General features: G+C 41.3%; 1 protein-coding gene across 2 annotated transcripts in view; it reads right to left on the bottom strand.

The window, feature by feature from the left end:
- Window positions 1–3,965: 3,965 nt before the first annotated feature.
- The window catches only part of IL17RD (interleukin 17 receptor D), an 89,848-nt gene continuing 71,140 nt past the window's right edge, over window positions 3,966–22,673 (bottom strand). Inside the window, exons 9-13 of one of the 2 annotated variants that reach the window (XM_084632862.1) lie at window positions 21,533–21,587; window positions 20,405–20,515; window positions 18,758–18,942; window positions 7,983–8,919; window positions 3,966–4,323 (exon numbers count right to left, since the gene is read on the bottom strand). In XM_084632862.1, the coding sequence (XP_084488988.1) occupies window positions 4,208–4,323; window positions 7,983–8,919; window positions 18,758–18,942; window positions 20,405–20,515; window positions 21,533–21,587 (1,404 nt within the window). In that variant the 3' untranslated portion in view covers window positions 3,966–4,207. The remainder of the gene's footprint in view (window positions 4,324–7,982; window positions 8,920–18,757; window positions 18,943–20,404; window positions 20,516–21,532; window positions 21,588–22,673) is intronic. The other variant, XM_084632863.1, reaches the window with a different exon arrangement.

Here is a 22,673-nt window from a genome sequence, read left to right as displayed (position 1 = left end):
TGGCTAGCATGGACAATTAACTGTTTGTGCTTATATCAGTACAGTTACAAGCAATTCAATTCTCTAATTAAACAAGTAATACTTAACACATCCCTTATATATTCGTACATAATTTTCTAGAATAGACAGGGTCATACTGTGTATTAGTCCATTCCAAAAACCCTGACTTACCTGAGTAGTCTTTATTTACGGGGAATAGTTTGCAGAATACATTAGACAAGCGCTTGGAATCCATTTGGATGAAAAAGAGGCTAAATAAAAATTAGATCATTTTCAATTCTTCTGAATCAAACTCATTCAGACCAAACGATCACACATTTTCTGGATGATATGATTAGACTTCACTTGACATACAGAAAATCATGTACTGTTGTGGGACGCTCTGGTAATGTACAGGGAGAATAATTATTGCACTCAAGGAGTCTTACTTCAAAAATTAACAAAATCCATCTTTCTATACAGAACTTGTAGACAACTATGGTTTTTTTACAGCTGTTTGGTATTAAAAGTCCCTCAGTACATATCAGTTTATCTCCTAAATGTGAGATATGAAGAGGAATAAAAATAATTAGGCAGAAAGCTCAGATTCAGTACTATTAACCTGCTAATAGAAGCATAGCGAACTGGTATGTTTGCTTACACTACATATAGCTAAAAAACAAAAAAAACATGCTAATTATAAAAACATAAAAAGTAACAGGACCATGTCTTATGACTTTTTATTTTCATGTTTAACTTCTAAATTATGGTACCATAAAAAAATTTCTGCAAATATCAGCTGCTGTCTACTGTCAGTTTATATACATGTACAAAATACAAAAACTATATTTATCAATGTAAATGTTGAACATACAGCTACGTCTTGCATCCTTAGCTTTCCACTATTTTTTCATCCTCAGAGAAAACATATCTTATAAACACATCAAAATGATCACATTTCAACACATTTGTAGAGTGTAGTAGTAACAAGAGGGATTATTTCACCATTTACATTCTGGTTAGATTTTACTAACACATGAAAATAGTAGAAAACTAATCTCTAAAATGTATATCAACATATTTGGTTTTTCATTTTTTTTTTTAACAAGAGCTTTTGCTCGTGGCCTCTTAAGGGAAAAAAAACAGAATTCTTGCAAACTCAGTAGTAATTCCCCTCCTCTATCCCCCAAAATATGTATGCAATTTTTCTGAATTTAAAAATCAAAGTGGCTAACTTTGTCAAAAAATCACTATAAAGTAAATTAAACATTATTTCCTTCCATTTTATAATTCCATTTAATTAAAATAAAAATCCAAAGTGGTCTGCTATTTTCTACAGTCTATACACAAAGCCTATAATGACTTCTGTTCTTTTCCCTCACAAAGGCGTTCAAAATTAGGCTTCCATCCACTACCTGGTGGGGAAAAATATATTTGACTAAAATTAATTTGATTGTGGTATCTCCCCAGACTATCTATAACTTCGAGACTCAGTTAAGATTAGCAGGATTGTACAGCAAATTTTTAAGTAAGAAAACACTAATGTTAGTTTGCAACAGATTCATCAATCCATATTTGAAAATGACTGTTTGTTAAGAGTCAAGGGTGAAATCCTGTCCTCGCTGAATTCATGGGGAATTTTGCCATTGATTTCAATGGAGCCAGGAATTCACTCAAATCTTTAGTCCTGCACGAAGTAATAGGCTGTGACCTGTCCAGTCACCTCCCTGTAGAGCTCAGCTTTGCTGCACATAGCAGGTGAAAAACTCCTGCCTAGCATCCAGTCAAACCTCCTGCCTGGTGTCCAGGCATCCAGTCTTCGGTTCTTTCTGCAATGGAACTGCACAAACCCGACTGAGTCAGGGTCCTCCACACCTGCAGGTGGTGGGGCAGGATTTGCTCTTAAATGATGCTATCTAATTTGATCCAAGTACTTTTAAACTTCCAAAGAATGGGGCAACTGTAAGAATTTTGCTTTCAGTACAATCCAAAGCACAGTATATAAGAATCATCTGTAGTTGTTTCCATGCTTTCAGATCATTCGCATACTATTTAGAATTAACTAAGATCCTTGTGACATTTTGAGCTTATGGAATTCACTTTGAGTTTAGCAGAAAAATTACACTGAAAAATAGGTGAGGAGTTTTACATTAGTAGAAGTAAAGCTCCATCATAAATCATAAATACCGGTGTATCTATCTGCCTCATTCTATTGTTTTGTACCACAGTTATGAAGTGTGCTGGATTCTGCTGCCAATGATTACATTTAAATAGGATTCATGTACTCAGATACCTGTTGAGAATTGTATCAAAACCCAGCATTGTTTGTTCATTAAAATAAACAAACACAGAATTGGGAAAGTTCCACTTAGAGAAAGGTTTATGACAAGCTATGGACAGCTATAATTATTATTACACCCTGATTAACACCCAATGCAACCCCAAGTACAATGGGATTGGATAGGGTGCAGTTTAGACCCCAGATTAGTAAATTTAGCACAGGTAGCCAAACAGGACATCCTTTGTTATTATTTACAGTGGCAAGATTTGGGGTATTCAAATTTTATTTTGCTTATGAGAAACTGTTGTCTGGAAGCAGTAGGGGTCTCTCACATGAAGATATAACTAAATCATCATTGCAAGAGAAGGAACTTCATGCTGTTTGTCTTCAGACAAATGTGGCCAGATGCAGTATAGGGTGTCTGTAGTTAGAACTTTGCTTAATATAACATGAGTTTAAAATGAATACTTATCCCTTTCACTAGGTAATTTTCACAACTGGGAACTTCAAAATAACCAACACACATTTGTCTTGTGGCTGCCCAATACAAAGATATCCAGATAGCCAGTCACTCACTACCTACTGTAACTTCCTATGCTCCAAATGGATGTGAAGCTGCACATTTTTATGGGGTAACTTGGAGTTTATATACTTTCTACAACAAGCACAAACTCTATTAGGGCTGTCCTCAGGCCCAATAATGCCCTACACAAAGACAAGATATGGTGACTCTTTCTCCATCACTCTCTGCATCCTTTCTCCCACCAACCCATCCAGGAAGAGGATAGGAGATTTGCTTTCCACTGCATCATTCTACAGAGGTACAGAGGATTTTTTTTTTAATTATGTAAGTGATATGGTTCACAATGGCCTTATTTGTGAGACATTGTAGCCAGCTTGTCAAGAATGGAATTTTTAAAAAATAGAAATAATTACCCTAGCTCTGGATAGGCTAGCAAGAAGCTTCACTTACTGCATCTATTGCAATGTTCATCCTCAAAGGCTGCAGCATTCTAAAACAGAGTATTCCTAACTCAAATTCCTGAGACTGCAACAAGCTCAATGTGGGAAACACGTAGGGAACAGGAATTTTATCTTCCACAAAATCAGACAGAACTAAGACCATTTAAAAGAAACTGAGTCTGAAGAGAGATTTCCACAAAAAACAATAAAACCTTGAAACGGACATCAAGAAATCCAATAAACATGTGTGTCCTATAGCCTTGCACAGTACCATCCTGGAGTTGAAATGACAGAATGGCACATGTTTCCCTTACATGTGTCTCAAAATCTGGATAGAGATGGAGCTGTGGGGGACAGGACACATGCTTTTACCTTCCACTGGAATGCACTGGACTAGATAAACTTTTTGGAGGGACAGGGTTGAAAAAAATGCTTAAATGTTTGCTAAAGGAATATTTGTCTAATATTTGGAGATTTACTAGGTCTGGCCTTTGGCATTTTATGACCATGACTCCTATCACAAAAATCCCACTGATCATCACTAAAATACTCATACTATTAAATATTTCAGCATTTAAAACCAGAATTTCTGCTGCAAAACATGTTGTGCCATTGAGATGGTTAATCATCCAAGCCAAAAGTGACTAGTTATTGTATGGTTCAGTGAAAAATATTTCTAATAAAAACATCAGAAGTGATTTTTGATTGTGATATCTGTAAAGAGTATAATTTCAACATGCAATTTAAGCTGGTAATTTCAAAGTGTATCTTCATCTTTTTCAATGCTACATTTTCAGATCAGAAAAGAGTCTATAAAGAGACCTAAAGGTAAATGTCTACTGGCCACAAATTCCCTTAGGAACAGCAGATCCTTCAAGGAAGCACTTGTTCCTTCAAGAAGTTTTAGCAGTTGGGTGATGTGATGGTTAACACACAAACAGAGCCTATTGATAAAGTGGCGATGCTTAACAATCTTGTAACATATTATAAAGGTGCAATTGCCTGCAGTTCATCGGTATGGATGTGGCAATGAAGTTCTGCTTTACATATTCCAGGGACTAGGCATTTTGTAGGAGTGAGCACAGGGGGTTCTTCTTCGCCTGGGAAAGAAAAAAAAGGGCATGTTATTTTTTGAACGTAATAGTTTTATTTGTACAATGGTATGTTGAAAAGAACACGAGTTGATATCATAATGCCTTATCCTCAGGCCATATCACTATGATCAGAAATAAAGAAATAATGCAAACCTTTCCTCATGGTAGTCTACTCAGAGAAGTTCTCACTGACGAATGGACTAACATTATGTCATGTACAATGAAGGAAGTTAGAGATCTAAGTGAGTTTGAACCTTAGTGCATCAACCCTAATTCAATGGCCTGTCTGAGAGGTTTCTCTTGTGGAACAGTATTCTGTCAGGATGAAAAGTGTTATCAGATCAAACTACTATGAGATGAAAGTGGACACTACTTTAAAGGAGAAAGGAAAGGTCTGTCCTGAAATATGCACAGACATTTGATAACTGCATGACGATTTACCATTAGTCTCGACTTATGTGACTTAAAAAAATTTAAGTATCCAGGACAGAAACCTTTTACAGATTATGTAGTCTCCTTATATGATGATGATAATATTCTTTCCATTCTATTAGTATCTCTGGAGGATGTTAAACAGAAGCTACGAAAGTTAGACAATTTTAAAATCAGCAGGTCCAGATAATTTGCATCTAAGAGTTTTAAAAGAGCTGGAAAAGCAGCTCACTGGATCATTAATGTTGATTTTCAGGAAGTCTTGGAGCACTGGGGAAGTTCTAGAAGACTTGAAGAAAGCTAATGTTGTGCCAATTTTTGAAAAGGGTGAACAGGATAACCTGGGTAGTAACAGGCCTGACATTGATCCTGGACAAGATAATGGAGGGGCTCTTACGGGTCTCGATTAATAAAGGACTAAAAGAGGATAATGTAATTAATGAAAATTAACATGGGCATGTGTTTTGAAAATATGTCCTGTCAAACTAACTTGATATCTTTTTTTTATGACGTTACAAGTTTGATTAATAAAGGTAATAGTGTTGACGTTGGTACCGCACAACATTTTTGATGAAAAAAAACAGAGTGATATAAAATTAACATATTAAATGGATTAAGAACTGGCTAACTAACAGGTCTCAAAATGTGGCTGTTAACAAGGAATCATCAAGCAGGTCTGTTTCCTGTGAATCCTGCAGAGATGAGTTCTTGGCCCTACCCAAGTTAACATTTTTATCAATAACCTGGAAGAAAACATAAAATCGTCACTGATAAAGTTTGCAGATGACACAAAAATTGATGGAGTTGTAAATAATGAAGATGACAGATCACTGATACACGACGATCTGGATCTCTTGGTAAACTGGGCGTAAGCAAACAATATGCATCTTAATACAGCTAAAAGTAAATGTATACATCTAGGAACAAAAAATGTAGGACATGCTTACAAGATGGGGGACTCTATCCTGGGAAGCAATGTCTCTAAAAAATATTTGGGGGTTTTGGCGGATAATCAGCTGAACATGAGCTCCCAATGTGATGCTGTGGCCGAAAGAGCTAATGAGATCCTGGGATGCATTTCAAGTATGAGTAAAGAGGTTATTTTACCTCTGTTATTTATTACTGGTGTGACTGTTGCTGTGTCCTGTTCTGGTGTCCATAATTCAAGAAGAAGGTTGATTAAGTTGGAGAGGGTTCAGAGAACAGCCATGAGAATGATTAAAGGATTAGACAATATGCCTTATAATGAAAGACTTAAGGAGCTCAATCTATTTAGCTTAACAAACACAATGATAAGGGATGACTTGATTACAGTCTATAAATACCTGCAAGGTGAACAAATATTTAATAATGGACTCTTAAATCTAGTGGAGAAAGGTATAACATGATCCAACGGCTGGAACATGAAGCTAGACAAATTCATATACAAAATAATGTGTACTTTTTTAACTGTGAGAGTAAATTAACCATTGGAACAGTTCACCAAGGGTTATAGTGGATTCTCCATCAGTGACAATTTTAAAATCAAGATTGGATCTTCTTCTAAAAGATATGCTCCAGGTATTATTTTGGGGAAATTCTATGGCCTGTGTTACACAGGAGGTCAGGCTAGATGATCGTAATGGTCCCTTCTGGCCTTAGAATCTATGAACCCAGGTGTTTATTGATTCAAAATGTAGAGGTTGTTATGACTGCTCCTAAATCCCATACTCAGTACATGATGCTGACTTATAATGCATATATAAATATCATGGGTATGTGGGACAATTAGGCGAAAGTACAGGTTGCAATGTATTTAGTAGGCACACAATGCTCAATTCTAGATTTCTCTCTCTTCCAACTTACCTGTGGCCTACTGGACATTGTGGCTTAGAAGAGGGGAGGTGGCTGAGACCCTAGCCATACATGACCAATGTGGGTTGGGAGAAGTAATTGAAAAAAGTAGCAAGGGTTATTCGGGGTCATATAATTGGGTGAGTATGCCCATTGTTTGTAATACAGCCTTGGAACCTCTTCCGTAAGGTTCACTGCTATCAGCTCACCCATGTTAAAATACAATTTGCTCAATTGATACTAGAACTTTAAAATGTTAGTTAAAACATATTAGCTATGTGACTTCAGAACCAATTATTGGAGAGATTGCCTCTCTCCTCTTGTAATTCCTGGGCAGCAAAGATGCTTCAGCTGACAGCCCTGTGATTCAAACAGGACGGGGACTGCTGGACCAGCATTTTCCTCGTGGGCCCCTTAACTCTGAAACTGACATCTCAGCTTGCTCTGATAGCCTGAAGTCTAGCAGCATGCAAGGTTTTTCCAGGCCTTTGAGGAAGTGATGGATTAGCAGTGTTGAGGGAGTTAAAGAGAACTACATGTGTGAATTCTGAATGAATGACTGGGTGAGGTGGTGTTCAAGGCTTACTCAATAAAAATGGTAAATCTGTATGTTCCCCACATTTGGCATTTCAGATTTTATATGTTTTCTCCAACAGGCCTGCTACTCAACTCTTCCATATCTACTGTCATCTCCACATCCACCTTGTAGCAAATGGTACTTATGACTAAGAGTCTGAACTTTAATACCCACCAAGGTAAATTCAGTTTCTTAAAAGACAAGACTTAAAAGACTCAGCATACATTGAACAAACAGTGAATCATTCAAGCTTATGACCCTCTAAATAGAATGTTTGCCTGTTCAGTTTGCTTAGGGAAGAGCTGAAAGTCAGTAGATCACACTAATTACAATAAATACAATGCTGAATACTGTTTTTCCCCAGTTCTTAAACCACATTCAATACATCATGGTCAATGAGACAACAGCAGCAGATAGCATTTATGTAGCATATGTTATAAAAAGCCTAATATCTTGTGTGGGTTTGAGCTTTTCGTTAACTGCAGTACAGTAATGACTCTGGATCAGCTCAGGGAAGACACCGTTTTATATTCTATTAGAGCTACATGCAAACTGAAAATTTTTAAGAAGTTTCAATAAGCTTAGAGAATGGTCAAAATTTAAAACTTTGATGAATATTTTTTACCACCAACTAAAAAAATTAAAAAGTTTTCCTTTTTTGACTAGCTCTATATTTTAACTAGCTTTCTCTCCAGCTTCTCATATGGTCCCTTATTCCATGATATCTTATGTACTCAATGTTCAGTTTTATGTTGCTAAAGGTATTACAGCAACATGTGAATATTTTGTATTAATGCAATTTAGAAAAACTACTGTATCTTACCTAAACCTGAAGATGAAGAGACACTCTCTGTAATGGAAGAGGTTTCAGTTTGGTCTGTCAAAAGTCCATCCATTAAAGGTAAAGATAACTCAGATGAAGGAACAGAAGAATCATAGATTCCTGAATCCCGGGGCATATCTGGAAGATTGGCAGCTTTTACAACATGCAACAATGGCTGAAGAACAGAGCTACCAACTTGAATGTCCTGAGTCTCTACATCTTCTCCAAGGTTAAAGTGCTGAATTATACAGTGAGAGTCTGAATTTACAGTAGGAATAATATTTACATCTGTTTTCAGGTAGAAATCCCCATCAGTCACCTGTTTACTCACTAAGTCATTTAAAACCAAGCCTGAGTCAAATTTTTCCATCACAGGTTCTTGGTAATGTAAAGGAGGTTGAGGAAAAGGAATGAGTTGTTTCTCAAACCAGTCAGGCTCCTGATCAATGAACTGGTGCATATTGCAAATGGCAACATAAAGGGACCGGCCAGATTTGCTCCTGAAGTAGTTTCTTTTGCTAATATTTACCGGGTACACCTCTGAATCCTGAAGGCTCAGCTCTCTGGAGTGTAAGTGAGAGTAAAGCTGAGGGAGGTTATCCATGAGCTTGTACTTTGTACTTAGATCCACAATGCCAGGAATGTCACCCTCACAGGAGTAGTCAAAGTAGACCGCAATGAACTTGCAGAGGTCATCTGAATTCTGCTTTGCCTGACGCAGCTTCTCTGCAATGATAGATATGGCAAGCAGAAAGAGTTCTCCTTTCTCGGCATCTCTGGTTGCTCCCTTGTGCTTCCAGTTCTTTTTTTCCACAAAGTATTTCATTCCCTTGGAACATACAATGATGATAAATTGGGACTCGTTGATTTTTTGAATAAGCCACTCTTTCTGCCCTTCTTTACAATATTTTAAATCTTCCCAGATATCCAGTGCAACCTGGAAAAGAAGAGAGCATCTGGGTTAACATACAATGCTGGATTTAGCAACTGAACAAAGGCTAGATGTGTTGTAAATGCTCAATGAACCCACTTGTATTTATTAAGCAGATGTGAATCAAAGATGAGGAAGACTAAGGTTGTCTATGCTGTGAATGGAAACTATTTTCAAACAGAAATAAGTAATACATTTTAAAAGTAGTTAACAAAGGGGTAAACTCTGACTCTTGATCACTTGGGTAAGCACTTACTGACATGAAGAGTCATTCTGAAGTCAATGGAACTACTTGTGTCGTGAAGTGCTCATCAAAGTGAGTAAGGGTTGTACATTTGGCATGGGAACTATAACATTTTCAATGGGTTACAGAAACCTGCAGGCCCTGTGGGCAAGAAGGCTAACTTTCACAACTGTTCTAATGAAAATGTTAGTTATAATGTATTTTTGCTGCCTAACTATTGTTTAAGGAACAATATACCTACATTCCTGTATTACTTGTGTATAGGGCCCTATCAATTTCACGGCCATGAAAAACATGTCACAGACCGTGAAATAAGCCCTTCCCCGTGAAACCCGATCTCCCCTTGTTCCTAGGAATGCTCCAGTAAAGGGTGCTCCTAGCTCCGCTTGGGCTGGGGAGGGACAGCTGCTCTGGGACGGGGGAGGGGAGGAAGAGACCAGACCCACCTCTGGGTTCCTCCCCCTGCTGCAGGACACTCTAGGATTGGGCAGCAGCCCTAGAGGTTCCTGCAGCTGGAGGAGACTTGAGGAGTTGGGTCCAATTGTCCCTGTGCTGCTGGGAGCACCGGAGCAGGGGGCTCCTAGCTGCTAGTCGGGGCATGGCTGCGGCAGAACAGGACTTGCTCTTTCTCTGCAAAGCTGCTCTTGAGTATCAATCCCGGCTGCAGATAGTTCTGCACCCCCTCTGCCCCACTCGCTTCCTGTCCCCCTCCCTTTGTAGCTGCCTGGGGAGGGGACATTGTACAGGGAACTGCCCTCCCTTCCACATGCAATTATTAGCTTATTTCAATAAAAATAAAAAGGCGAAGCGCTTGACAGAATTTTTTGATTGACACTTTACAGCAGCAAATCACACTCAGGGCTCAACTCACTGATTTGGTATATATAGACATTGCGGAGGTTTTGTAGTGTAGCAATCTCAATTGACTGCCCACCAGAAGACATGCGTAATTACTGTAAAATGAGTGTCCAAAATAAATTTTAAAAAATCTCAAAAATGATTACTGCAGCGGATTGTGTTAAAGAATTTGGAAGCCTAATACTACATGCCGATGGTGACAAACTATTTTGTACAAGCTGCAATGGTTCATTGGATCACACACGTCGGGGAACACTTGAATACCACTTAGACTCAAAAATCTATCAAAGCAGAAAGAAGGCTGCAGATAGTGAATTGCTGGTAAACAAAAAGTTAAAAAAACAAAAACCAATTTCTTCTCCTTTTCAGAAGATGACAGCGAGCTCTGAGACCAGTCATTTAGCTAGAATGGAACTTGTGGATGCATTTGTAAGTGCTAATATACCACTGGAAAAACTTGATCACCCAAAACTGCGTGAGTTCATTCAACGGAATGTACAAAATGCCGGTTGCTTACTCAGTACAAATAAGCTACGACAGGCCTACTTTCCAAAGGTTTTTGCTACACATTTTGAGGAGATGAAGTCTCAGATTAACTCATGTGAGTCTTTTGAAATTATTTAGGATGACCCCACAGATGAGCAAGACAACTGTGTTCTGTTTGATTTTATTTCTGACAAGACCGAAGATGTACAGACAGGAAACTAACAACAGTGCTCCTGTTGATGGTGGATGTAACCTTGCTTAATGCAATTCCTGGCTTTGATAAGAACTGTAAACTGGAAATACCTGCTTACAAAAATATTGCAAAAGAAGCGGACCGTAGTTTGCCTGTGCTGCCGTTTTGGAACTCAGTGGAAGGCTGAATTCCCCATTTTGCAAGGCTAGCTCAGCGCTGCCTGACAATTCCAACAAACTCCCTGGATGCAGAGAGAGCAGTTTCTAAACACAGACAAGTGTCTTCAGCACAGAGATAGGAAATGAAGAAAGACACAGTTGCTGGATGGTCCATGCTGACATTCAATTAATGACATTTGAAACCAGAACATTTTTTTCCACTTGTTTTTGTTAACATAAGACTTTTGTTCTCAAGTTTGAGGCTACCAATTGAGATCACTACCCTACAAAACTGTCTCAGATGCCCATATCTACCAATCAGGGAGTTGAGTGTTATTTGCTGCTGTAAAGTGTCAATCAATAAATCCTGTCGAGTTCACCTGATCTTTTTTATTTTATTGAAACAAGCTAATAATTGCATCTTGAAGGGGGGCGCACTCTGTACAGTGACCTCTCCTCCTGTGGCTGCGGAGCGCTGGGGGCAAGAAGTGAGAGAGAGAGAGAGAGAGTGTGTGTGTGTGCGCGCACAGAGCTTTCTGCAGCTGGGAGAAGTACCCAAGAGCAGCCATGCAGAGGAAGAGCAAGCCAGGACTAGCAGCTAGGAGCCCCTGGCTGGGGAGCTCCCAGCAGCAGGGAGGCAATCAGACCGACCTCCACCTCCGGGAACCTCCTGTGGCTGCAGGAAGCTCCGCGGTTGCTGCCTTCAGAATCCAGCTCTGAAGGCAGCACAGAAGTGAGGGTGGCAATCCCATGACCCCCCCTATAACAGGTTTGCGACTCCCCCCACTCCCTTTTTGGGTCATGACTCCCATGATTACATCATCTTGAAATTTCAGATTTAAACACCTGAAAACGTAAAATTTACCAATTTTCAAATCCTATGGCCGTTAAATTGACCATTATGGACCTTGAATTTGGTAGGGCCCTACTTATAAGGCACCAAATCTACAAATAACAGTACAAGGCCAAACTATTATGTGTTTGTTGGGTAGCTGCTTCCAAAGCAGGGGGTAAAAACACTGCAGTGTCGGTGCTTGTGAAGAAGAAACAAACCTGGAAAATTTCGGAAGAGTGGCCCCAAGTGACTGACCATTTATCTACCTGGTTAAAGAGTGAAATGAACCCACTCTGAACACTCCACTTTATGTGCTACATGCAATTCTTAATTATTGTACACTTTTGGGATTAACATGTTGAATCTGCTGTAAATACACATTCTGTTATCTCCTCGTATGATTCTACTATGCTAGCAACAATGTACAAAACAAATTATATATAATATACAAGAAGCTACTGCACAGGATCATGATCCCAAGAATGCATAAGAACTTTGAAGATATGTGGTGGGTCCGGTATCATTTTACAGCTGGGATATATGTTGCCTTGATAAATATGTGTGTGTGTGTTGGGGCGGGGGGAGAGGGAGAGAGAGAGAGAGAGAGAGAGAGAAAGGAGGATGAGGAGAAGAGAGTTGTCAGTGAAAGACCAGGAATTGTGCTTTTACTATTTGTACTTATGAACAAGGCTTTTTAATTTTAGCATAATTAGGTTAGCATTTTAAACAGCAATAAATGCCATTCCCCTTTGCTTTATTAGACAATAATCCAATTCCGTAGGCCAAAGATACAGACACTTTCATTGTCATCTTTTAAACTTTGTTTTTTTATATTAAACACCACTGCTACATAGTCTATCTTTATCTAGGTCTAGTTGTCCTTTATTTACCAAATATTGAATGACCGCAGAGGTGTTATGCAAAAAGCACTTGGCTTTAACTCCATTCCACATAGCTGTGGTGATGCTGTGCTATCATCACAACTGAAAAAAAGGAATTCAGACAAGATAAATATACATCTTATTCTGTTTTAAGTATGAATAAATTATTAACATAAAAATAAAATAACAGAAGCACAAAAATGAAAAAGAGCAATGATTTTAAATAATGTATTCTGCCACTAGGGGACACACTTGCTATATGACCGAATACTAATATTTGAATTCATACATAATACTAGCTAGACTTTGATTGGATTAAAGTTTAACAAAAGAAAACATAAATGTTTTCTATAAACTAATAATTATTTTGCCTTCTTAAAAGTGAACTATTCGTTACATTCTCTCTCAGGTTTAGAAAACAGCCAGAGAATTTGAACCTAATCAGTCAAATTGTCATTTTGATATTTTTCTGATATCATTTTGAATCAAAGACAGACAGTAAAAAATAAATAAATAAATAAAAATAAAAGATACAGGCCTAGGTCATGTTTTTATATGCCATTAAAAATGCAGTTTGATGTTTTCATATAGCATCAAAAGAATGAAAAATTTACTGAATAAGCCATTGAGGATGATAAAGAATTTCAGGGGTTAATCCAAATTAGCAAGGTTTTATTATGTATAATGCGTGTGTTGCACAAATCCTTCTTCTTTCTGATTGATTCAAATGTGCATGCATGGGATCACTGCTTCAATACCAAGGCATAAGAGGTGCCTTAGAAATATTAAACTAGATTAGACAGATTATAGAGCTTCTTTGTGGCTGTAATCTACAGAAGATATAAATTCTGATAGACAAGCATAATGTGTGCATATGCTTCTGGTAACTAATATATAAAGAGCTAAGAATGACTGAATGAGAGCATTAGGACTGACACAAATTATCTACAATATTGTGTCTTATGCATTATTTGGTTTGCTTTTTTTCTCTAAATGGAAAATTTTCACACAGTGTGACAAAGTTCCTCCTCTACCTTGGTGGACTAATATATCTGCCTTCTATTACTCTTCTGTAGCCATCTGGCCCAACCCCGTCACATATCCCCCCTGCCTCTGCTCAACACTACGGGGCTGGGCAACTTGGGACGTCAGGGAGTGTACTCGTGACAAGCCATCTGCATTGCCATGGTGGTTTCCAGCCCAGTGTTCTATGGTGAATTGGAAAGGTTGTAGGGACAGGAACCATCTGGTCAGCCTTGTGTTCTTCTCTTTATTTTGCTGCATCCACTGGAGGGGTGCATGGTCGGTCACAACGGTAAACCATCGTCCCAAAAGGTAATAATGTAGTGTTTCCATGGCCCATTTCACAGTGAGGCACTCTCTTTCAACCACGGCATACTTCTGCTCTCTCGGGAGGAGTTTCCTGCTGAGGTAGAGGATTGGGTGTTCTTCATCTCCAACCATCTGCGATAGGACAGCTCCCAATCCTACTTCAGAGGCATTTGTTTGTAAAATGAATTCTTTGTTGAAGTCTGGGGCTAGAAGCACGGGGTTACTGCAGAGGGCTGTCCGTAGATCCATGAATGCTTTCTCTGCGGCATCTGTCCACTTCACCATGTCTGGACCCCGGGCTTTTATCAGATCTGTCAGGGGATTCGCTCTGGTAGCAAAATGGGGAATAAATCATCAGTAGTACCCCACCGCACCCAGGAATGCCTGGACTTGCTTTTTCCGATTTGGCCAGGGCCAATTTTGGATAGCCTCTAGTTTGTTTAGTTGGGGCTTGACCATGCCCCTTCCTACAATGTAGCCAAGGTATTTAGCCTCGGCTAGCCCTATAGCACACTTGGCTGGGTTGGCTGTGAGGCCAGCCCATCTTAGCATGTCCAGAACCACTTCCACCTTTTCTAAGTGGGTTTCCCAGTCGGGGGTGTGAATAATCACATCATCCAGGTATGCCACTGCATAACTGGTATGGGGCCATAGGAGCTTGTCCATAAGACGCTGGAAGATGGCAGGTGCCCCATGCAGTCCAAAACGAAGAACAGTATATTGAAACACACCTGATAGGGCCTTAAAGTTACCTCTGCCCCAGGGTCTGTGATAATGTGGTGATAGGCTTCGGTGGTCCGACCTGGTTTGATTGAAAACACGTCCTGGTATCAGTTGATCATCTCAGTTACCTCCTTCTTCTGGTTTAGTGTCAGATCAGTGGATATCCTGATCTGCTCCTGCATGTTATTTCCCTGGATCGGGGTCTCTTGGGCCACTACACATGCTTCTCGTTGGTGCCAAGGCTTTAAGAGGTTAATGTGATAAATTTGTTCTTGTTTCCGGCGTCCTGGCTGCCATACCTTGTAGGTTACTTCCCCCACGGGTTCAACCACCTCATAAGGCCCCTGCCATTGGGCCAAAAGCTTGCTTTCTGCTGTGGGTACCAACACCCTTACCCAATCCCCTGGTTGGAACTGTCGGACTTTTGCCTGTTAATTGTAATGGGTTTGCTGGGCCTCCTGCACCTTTTCCAAATGTTCCTGTACAATAGGGGTGACCCGGGCTATCCGTTCTCGCATCTGCAACACATGGTCAATTATATTTCTCCCCTCATTGGGTTCCTCTTCCCAGATTTCTTTTGTGATATCTAGTATGCCACGGGGGTGGCGTCTGTATAATAATTCAAAGGGGAAAAAACCCAGTTGAGGCCTGAGGTACCTCCTGGACTGCAAACATAAGGTAGGGTAGTAGGGTGTCCCAATCCTTCCCGTCCCGACATCATTTTCCTTATCATTGCCTTGAGGGTTCGGTTAAACCTTTCTACCAGCCCATGGGTCTGCGGATGATAGACAGAAGTTCTCAGGATATGTACATGGAGCAGCGTACAGAGGTCCTTCATTAGCTTCGACATAAATGGGGTACCTTGCTCTGTTTATATCTTCTTTGGTAGCCCCACTAGGGCGAAGATCCCCACCAACTCTTTAGCTATCATTTTAGAGGCCGTGTTCCGCAGGGGGACGGCTTCCGGGTAGCGAGTAGCATAATCCAGAATGACAGATATATATTGGTGGCCCCAGGGTGTCTTCTCCAGGGGTCCCACTAGGTCCATGGCTATTCGCTCGAAGGAGACCTCTATGATAGGAAGGGGTACTAAAGGTGCCCTCAAGTGGGGACGGGGAGTGTGCAGCTGACACTCTGGGCAGGACACACAGTACCTCCGCACTTCTTCATGTACTCCGGGCCAGAAGAATCGTCGCAGGACCCGCGCCAGGGTCTTCTCTACCCTCAAATGGCCCCCAAAAAGATGACTATGGGCCAGACTTAATACAGCATTCTGGTGTTTTTGAGGTACTAGGATCTGCCTTACCTTCTGCCCCTTTACTGGTGCAAGCTCGTATAAGAGATTCTTCTTCATTATGAAGTAGGGTCCTGGTCCCTGGGTTTTCCCTTCCACGGGGACCCCATCTATTTCGGTCACCTCTTTCCTAATGTTGTAGTACCTTGGGACTTCAGCCTGGTCCCGTCGAATATTTCCTCTCCTGGGACTAATCTGCCCCAGATCTAGGGGGCCAATCTCTGTTGGCTCTACTGGTTCAGAGGCATTAGGGTGTGGGTCAGACTTGGGTGCTTCTCCCTCCTGGGTGGCCTCCTTTTCAGCTGCTCGGGTCCACCTACCTACGAGAGCAACCCTCTGGCTTTATTCGAGTTCCCAAGGCCTTAGCTGCCCTTCTTTCCCTTTTCGTCTTTTTACCCTGTCTGGGAGTGGAGAACAAATCTGGGGATATTTCAGAGAAGATTGGGGGTTGACAGTCTACTGTGGATGCGTCACTAACTTCAGGGCTTCCCCCTTTCTCTAATTCCCATACCGGGAGTAAGTCTCCAAAGCCTGGGACGTCCCTCCCTATGAGCACCAGGTATGGGAGTTCAGGGATTACACCTGCTGCTACCTCATTAGTGTTCCCCTGAACCTCGATTTTTACTGGAATGGTGGGGTAATAACCAACTGTCCCATGGACGCATGTTATCCCAGTACGCTTAAGCCACAGCAGCTGACTATGCTTCACGAGCTTTCCCGAGACAAGTGTGATAGCACTCCCCGAATCAACCAGTGCTGTGGTCTCTACCCCATTTAGCTTCACTAGTCTGGTGTACATATGTGGGGTTAGTGAGACCCCCACAAGGTGGATTAGGGAGCATGGGTCTGCCCAGTTCCCCAGGTTACACTGCATAGGCTCCTCGGCATTGGGATACTGTCCCCACTCCCCACAGTGGGATGTGTCCCCACTCCCCACAGGCGTAACATCTGTATAGAGCCCTAGGCATTCCCCGGTCTCTTGGTTTGGGCAGTCTAACATCAGGATCCTCTTCCTCCTCAGTGCTCCAACATTTTGTGGCTTCTGGTGGGCCTTCAGCCCCTCTCTTTTTCCACCTGGGCTCTCCTGGTGGCCCAGTCACCCGAGCTTTCGGTCTTGGTGCTGCTAGTTTAACCCGGGGTGCTTCTTCCTTAACTGGTCAGGTCAGCTCCGTCACCGTCCTTTGCCTTTCTACCAGTGCAACAACCTTGTTGTACGTGGAGGGTTCATTCTGGCTTACCCAAGCACGAAGGTCTGGCGGTAGTTCTCTCATGTACCGGTCAATGACCAGAACCTCTAGTATTTCCTCCGGACTCTGGGACTCAGTTTGTAGCCACCTTCATGCGAGATGGATGAGGTCATATAATTGGGACCATGGGGGTTTTGTTTTCCTGGTACTTCCACTCATGATATTGCTGGGCCCTCACTGCAGTCGTTACCCCAGACCTGGCCAGGATCTCTGCTTTCAGCTGGGGGTAGTCTGCCACAGCCTCTTCAGGCAAATCATAGTAGGCCTTCGGGGCCTCCCCACACAGGAATGGCGCGAGGATACCAGACCACTGTTCTTAGGGCCAAGCCTCCCACAGGGCTGTCCTCTCAAAGGCCAGGAGGTATGCCTCTACATCATCCTCCCGCATCATTTTCTGCAGCCAATTGTTGGCCTGCATGATCTGCGTCCCATCATGGCCGCGGTTCAGCTCTGTAAGGGCCTTTACCTGGTTTACCAGTTCCCGCAACATAGCCCAGTCTTGACCAGCCTGGTCCATCAGCAGGTGATTAGTCTCTTGCTGCAGCCGCACAGCCTCCTGTTGGGCGGCTGCCTGGACATGGGTAGCCTCCTGCTGGGCAGCCGTGGCTTATATCAGTGCCCGCACTGCCTCCTCCATTGTGGTGAAAAAAAATAAAATAAAAATAGACCCTCTCCCCTCCCCCCTTTTTCCCCCCAAACACCCTCCTTCTTCCGCCGTGCTGTGTACACCAAATCCCACTCCTGACACCAGTCATGACAAAGTTCCTCCTCTACCTTGGTGGGTCTTGCGCTTATTGGCGGATTTGCTCACCTTGGAGCTTCACGGCAGCCCTCAGTTTGACCGTTTTTCTGAACCCACAGTCCAGGTCGACTCCTCCTGTGTCTGACCAGGAGTTGGGAGGTTTGGGAGGAACCCGGGCCCGCCCTCTACTCCGGGTTCCAGCCCAGGGCCCTGTGGAATGCAGCTGTCTAGAGTGCCTCCTGGAACAGCTGTGTGACAGTGACAACTCCCTGGGCTACTTCCCCATGGCCTCCTCCTCCTTTATTCTCACAATAGTACCTTCCTCCTGGTGTCTGATAATACTTGTACTCCTCAGTCCTCCAACAGTATGCATTCTCACTCTCAGCTTGTAGCGCCTCTTGCTCCCAGCTCCTCACACGCGCACCACAAACTGAAGTGAGGTCCTTTTTAAACCCAGGTGCCCTGATTAGCCTGCCTTGATTGATTCTAGTAGCTTCTTGATTGGCTGCAGGTGTTCTAATCAGCCTGTCTTAATCGTGTCCAGAAGGTTCCTGATTGTTCTGGAACCTTCCCTGTTACCTTACCCAGGGAAAAGGGACCTACTTAACCTGGGGCTAATATATCTGCCTTCTATTACTCTCCTGTAGCCATCTGGCCCAACCCCGTCACAATAGATAAAATTAATGTAGGCAGTTTCCACTAACACTAATGGAAGTTACTCTGTTTACCAAAGAGATTAGAATATCTCTGTCTAAGTGAAATATTTTCAAGGACTAGGCTATCATGTGTTTTGGGGGTAATATTTTGAATAAGGCAATTCCAAACATGAAAAGAAGAAGTGGTGATCTTACCTCACAGCCACAGAAGTCCTGAAGGAAATAAGCGAAACACTGAATGACATTTATGTGTTTCTGGCAATCTTTACTGGAATAGCAGATGAACACTTTTGGTCGGGGACGTAGCCTTTCCACATGGAGTGCTGCAGCATATGTAGAAGATTCCGAGCTCTCCTCATCTAAATGGGAATATATATTTTCTAAATTGGAAGGGGAAAAAAAAGCAAAAATCTTCACCGTATCCAAGATCAAAAATTTTCTTTAAACCTTGACAGACTTATTATTCAAGTATCTAGTAAAAGGCTCTTCATCCCAAGACATTCATCTTTCCCTCCTTTCTTCCTCCTCCATTTTATCAGCCTGTGAGGTGAAAGATGTTACTGATTGGATAGTTACTGCCTGTGCAAAGACCTGTCTAGAAAGATTTGCTTTGTGAATAGAAGAAGTAAGGCAGTTTCACCTCCACTCACCCTATGAAATTACCACAGTACTGTTATAGGCACCTCACCTCTTTGTTCAGAAATCAGAAACCTCAAACATGCTTCCCTGTGAGAGTTTCCTGCTTAGTAATGTAATGGGCTCCTTTTAAAACAGTGATACTTGTAGGGGAAGAGAATGAAACTCCAGGAAGCTGGTACCTTTCAGAAACATGTGCAATATCTCTCTGTGGCATGCCCATATTCTTTAGCGTTCATCTGAGTTTTTGCTGGAGCCATGCTACTATGTCATAAAGGGCCAGAAGGGAAAAGGACTCAGCCCAGATAACTTCTGTCATCTGTAGTATCCCTCATCCCCAAGATCCAGAGAGATATCACAGATCTGAGGCTTAGGGGCTTAAACCCCATCTTCTATATGAGGGAAACCCAATCCCTCCCTGAAACCGTAGTATTGACTAATTCCTGATAAATCAGTGTGGCAGGTATTGTTTGCAAGCTCCACCCTAGATATAAGGGAGGCAAAAGTGAGCAGAGGTTGCTGGAGTCTAAGCTAGGAAGTGTCTGCAGGGAAACCTTATGAATAGTCAAATGTAAGGAGAAGGATTAGCCTGAGATTTAAGGGGTTTTGTTGTTATCTGAATTCTGAATAAAGCCAACCAAGAAGGGGGGAGTAAGTTTGGACTAAATCTAGTGGGTGCAGATTCTGTTCCATGGCAGACTGCGAATTACACCTGCTTACATGCACACTTCAGGGTTTTGCTTTCCTTCCACTATGATTCATCCGTTAAATAATTCTGTATTGAAAGAGGAAATAGTCTAAAATATATCGTCTTCAGGATCTCTTCACTCTCTGCATAGTCTTATCTCCCCTCCACTACTTTCACTAATAAACATTCAAAACAAACAAAAAACAAACGAAATAAGTTTTCTCTTCACACAACCCAACTTGTCCTTCTGCTGGATTTTGCAGTGAAGTCATAGTGCAAGACATATGACACAATATTTTCCTGGGTAACAAATTAATACCAAACACTGGATTTTAAGACTTTGCTTCAAGTTCAAGCAGATGCAGAGGTTTGGAGGTGAGGTCGGGTTAGGGAGAGTGAAAAGGAAAGCTCTTATGATAAAGAAATTTGTGTTTTGAATAAATCTATTTTCCTTTCAGATTTGCTCTGACAAGCAAACTCTCCTTCAAATAAAACGACATGCCAAACAAACACCATACCTTGTTGTTTTTTACGGCACATCACTGTGAAAAGCGTTGCAAATGCTGAGATGACAACTAAGGGAACGGTAATGGCAATGGCCCTTATTGGTCCAGCCCACGGGGAATGTACTTTAAAAAATAAAGCAGAATTAGCACTGTGCAAGTAAGTTATGGTATCATTATCTAATCTTATCTTCATATTTGATACTGACTGCCACTGCAGCACGCTATCATCAAATAATTCTCAAATATACAAAATATAAAGCTATGATCTGAGTGCCTTCCAATAATGCATTAAATAAGGTGACTAACGTCTATTGCATGTGGTTTGTTCTGTCTCATTCTCTCCCCAGGGAAAGAATTGTGTGTGTAGGGCAGTTTTGTTTTGGTTGGGTTCTGTTTATTTTTTAAATGTTCTGCTCTGTTTTTATGTTAGAGAAGGCAGGTTGAAGAAATGTGCCTTGCACTTGGAATGAAGTTGGTGAGGTTTCTGATGGTCCTTGGTGCCTGTGGGAATTTGGCATCAAATTGGTCCCAGAGAAAGCTCTGTCTCCTGCACAGATAAGTCTACCCTAATGGTTGAAAGTTCCATAGTGCTTGAGGAACAAGTTGTCACCCACAGTCTTCATCCCATCATGGGATCTTTGTGATAATTGATTGCAAGGTAACCACTGTAGAACTTTATTTAGTGTGTGATTACATTAGTCCTACAATAGGTTGCTTACATATTTGCATTACATTATTTCCACACTCTGCTTGCAGGCTACTACTTGCATGTGACTAAGATACAGTCTCATCAATTTTTAAACTGATTTTTTACACTAGTGTATATAGCAAAAATTAGTTTCTGGTAAGGATTCCTCGTTCTACAATATTTTGATGTAAAACTACTAACAGCCAAAATCATATTTATACTTAATTTTATCTTGCACAATTTGCTTTTGCAATTCTTTACAAGCACAAAATGGAAGTAAAAATCACAGATGTACAAAAGCAATATTATTTTTTGTCAAAAAGATCACAAGACTGCATTTAAGTGTGTGGTCAAACCCCATTAGTCCTATCATTATTATTCTGGCAAATGATCTTCAACACAAATTATCACTACAAACGAGTACAAGTTGACTTTAAAAAGAAAATTCTTACCTGGTTTTAGTGCATAGTGCATTGTTTTCCTTGTTGTGTTACTGTCATCAACCAGCTTTAAAAAAGAAAATTCTCATTATAAATACTGGAAGAGATACAGAAAAATGCTTTTTGCAATGTGAAAAACACTGCAATTACCCCAAGGACCAGAACTGAGGGAAGCTACCATTACAAATGACCGATGAGAAGTACCTAGAATTAGTGATTTCTAGATAGGATCAGGGATGAGTAGAATACAAATCATATTGCGGTAAAACTGGAATACTATCCTCAAACAAAACCTGCCTATTAAAAAAAGGAAACAACCCAACCCAATTAATGTCCAAGACAAAGGAAAAGGGGGTAAGAGGGAGGGAGGAGGAATGGAAGTGGGATGTAGGGGTAAAAGTCTCATGAATAGGCTCCATATTCTTTGAATCCTCTCTATTAATAAAAAATGGAGATGGTTAAATTTTTTCACAATCAGCAAAAATACACAAAACATCTTCAATGAACATTTTCATGAACATTTTTTGCCTTTTCTTCCCCTACTCAAATAAAAGCACCTAATAGACTTTTACTCAGTGGGTCCAAAATCCTCAACATAATTATTTTATGTTGTTGGATGATCATATTACAGCAGTAACTCAGTTAGCTTTTTGCCATTTGCATCTGAGCAGGAGGTTGCATGCCTTTGTTACCTCAAGATTAGAATATTAAAAGGTGCTCTACAGGGGGCTACCCCTTAAAGCTATTTGAAGACTGAGTTGGTGCAGAATGCAGCAGCTTGCTTACTGAATAGGGGATCTCGCTGGGACCATATTGTACAAGGTATTCCAGAATCTGCATTGGCTGCCTACTGGTCCCCGGGTAGAGTTTAAGATGTTGGTTATGATCTCTAAAGTCCTAAAAGGCCTGGGACCTGCCTGCCTGAGAAACCAGCCACATCAGATCCCCTGACATACTGCCAAGTTGTGGTCAGCAGAGATGCTTGAGCTGGATCCCTCTTGTTATAAAAGACAGGGAGAAACTGGCAGGACAAGGCATTCCCTGTGAGCGGCCCAGGACTCTGCAACCCACTCCCTTCCCTGGTCTAAAGTAGCCAGAATTTAGGGACTTTCCAGGCATGCTGCAAAAGCCATCTGTCTGACAGGATTTGGAG

The sequence above is a fragment of the Lepidochelys olivacea genome (assembly GCF_965140295.1).
Source record: "Lepidochelys olivacea isolate rLepOli2 genome assembly, chromosome: 7".
Lineage (NCBI taxonomy): Eukaryota > Metazoa > Chordata > Testudines > Cheloniidae > Lepidochelys > Lepidochelys olivacea.
The sequence above is the reverse complement of the archived record's forward strand: the minus strand, read 5'-3'. Positions and strand labels throughout refer to the sequence as shown.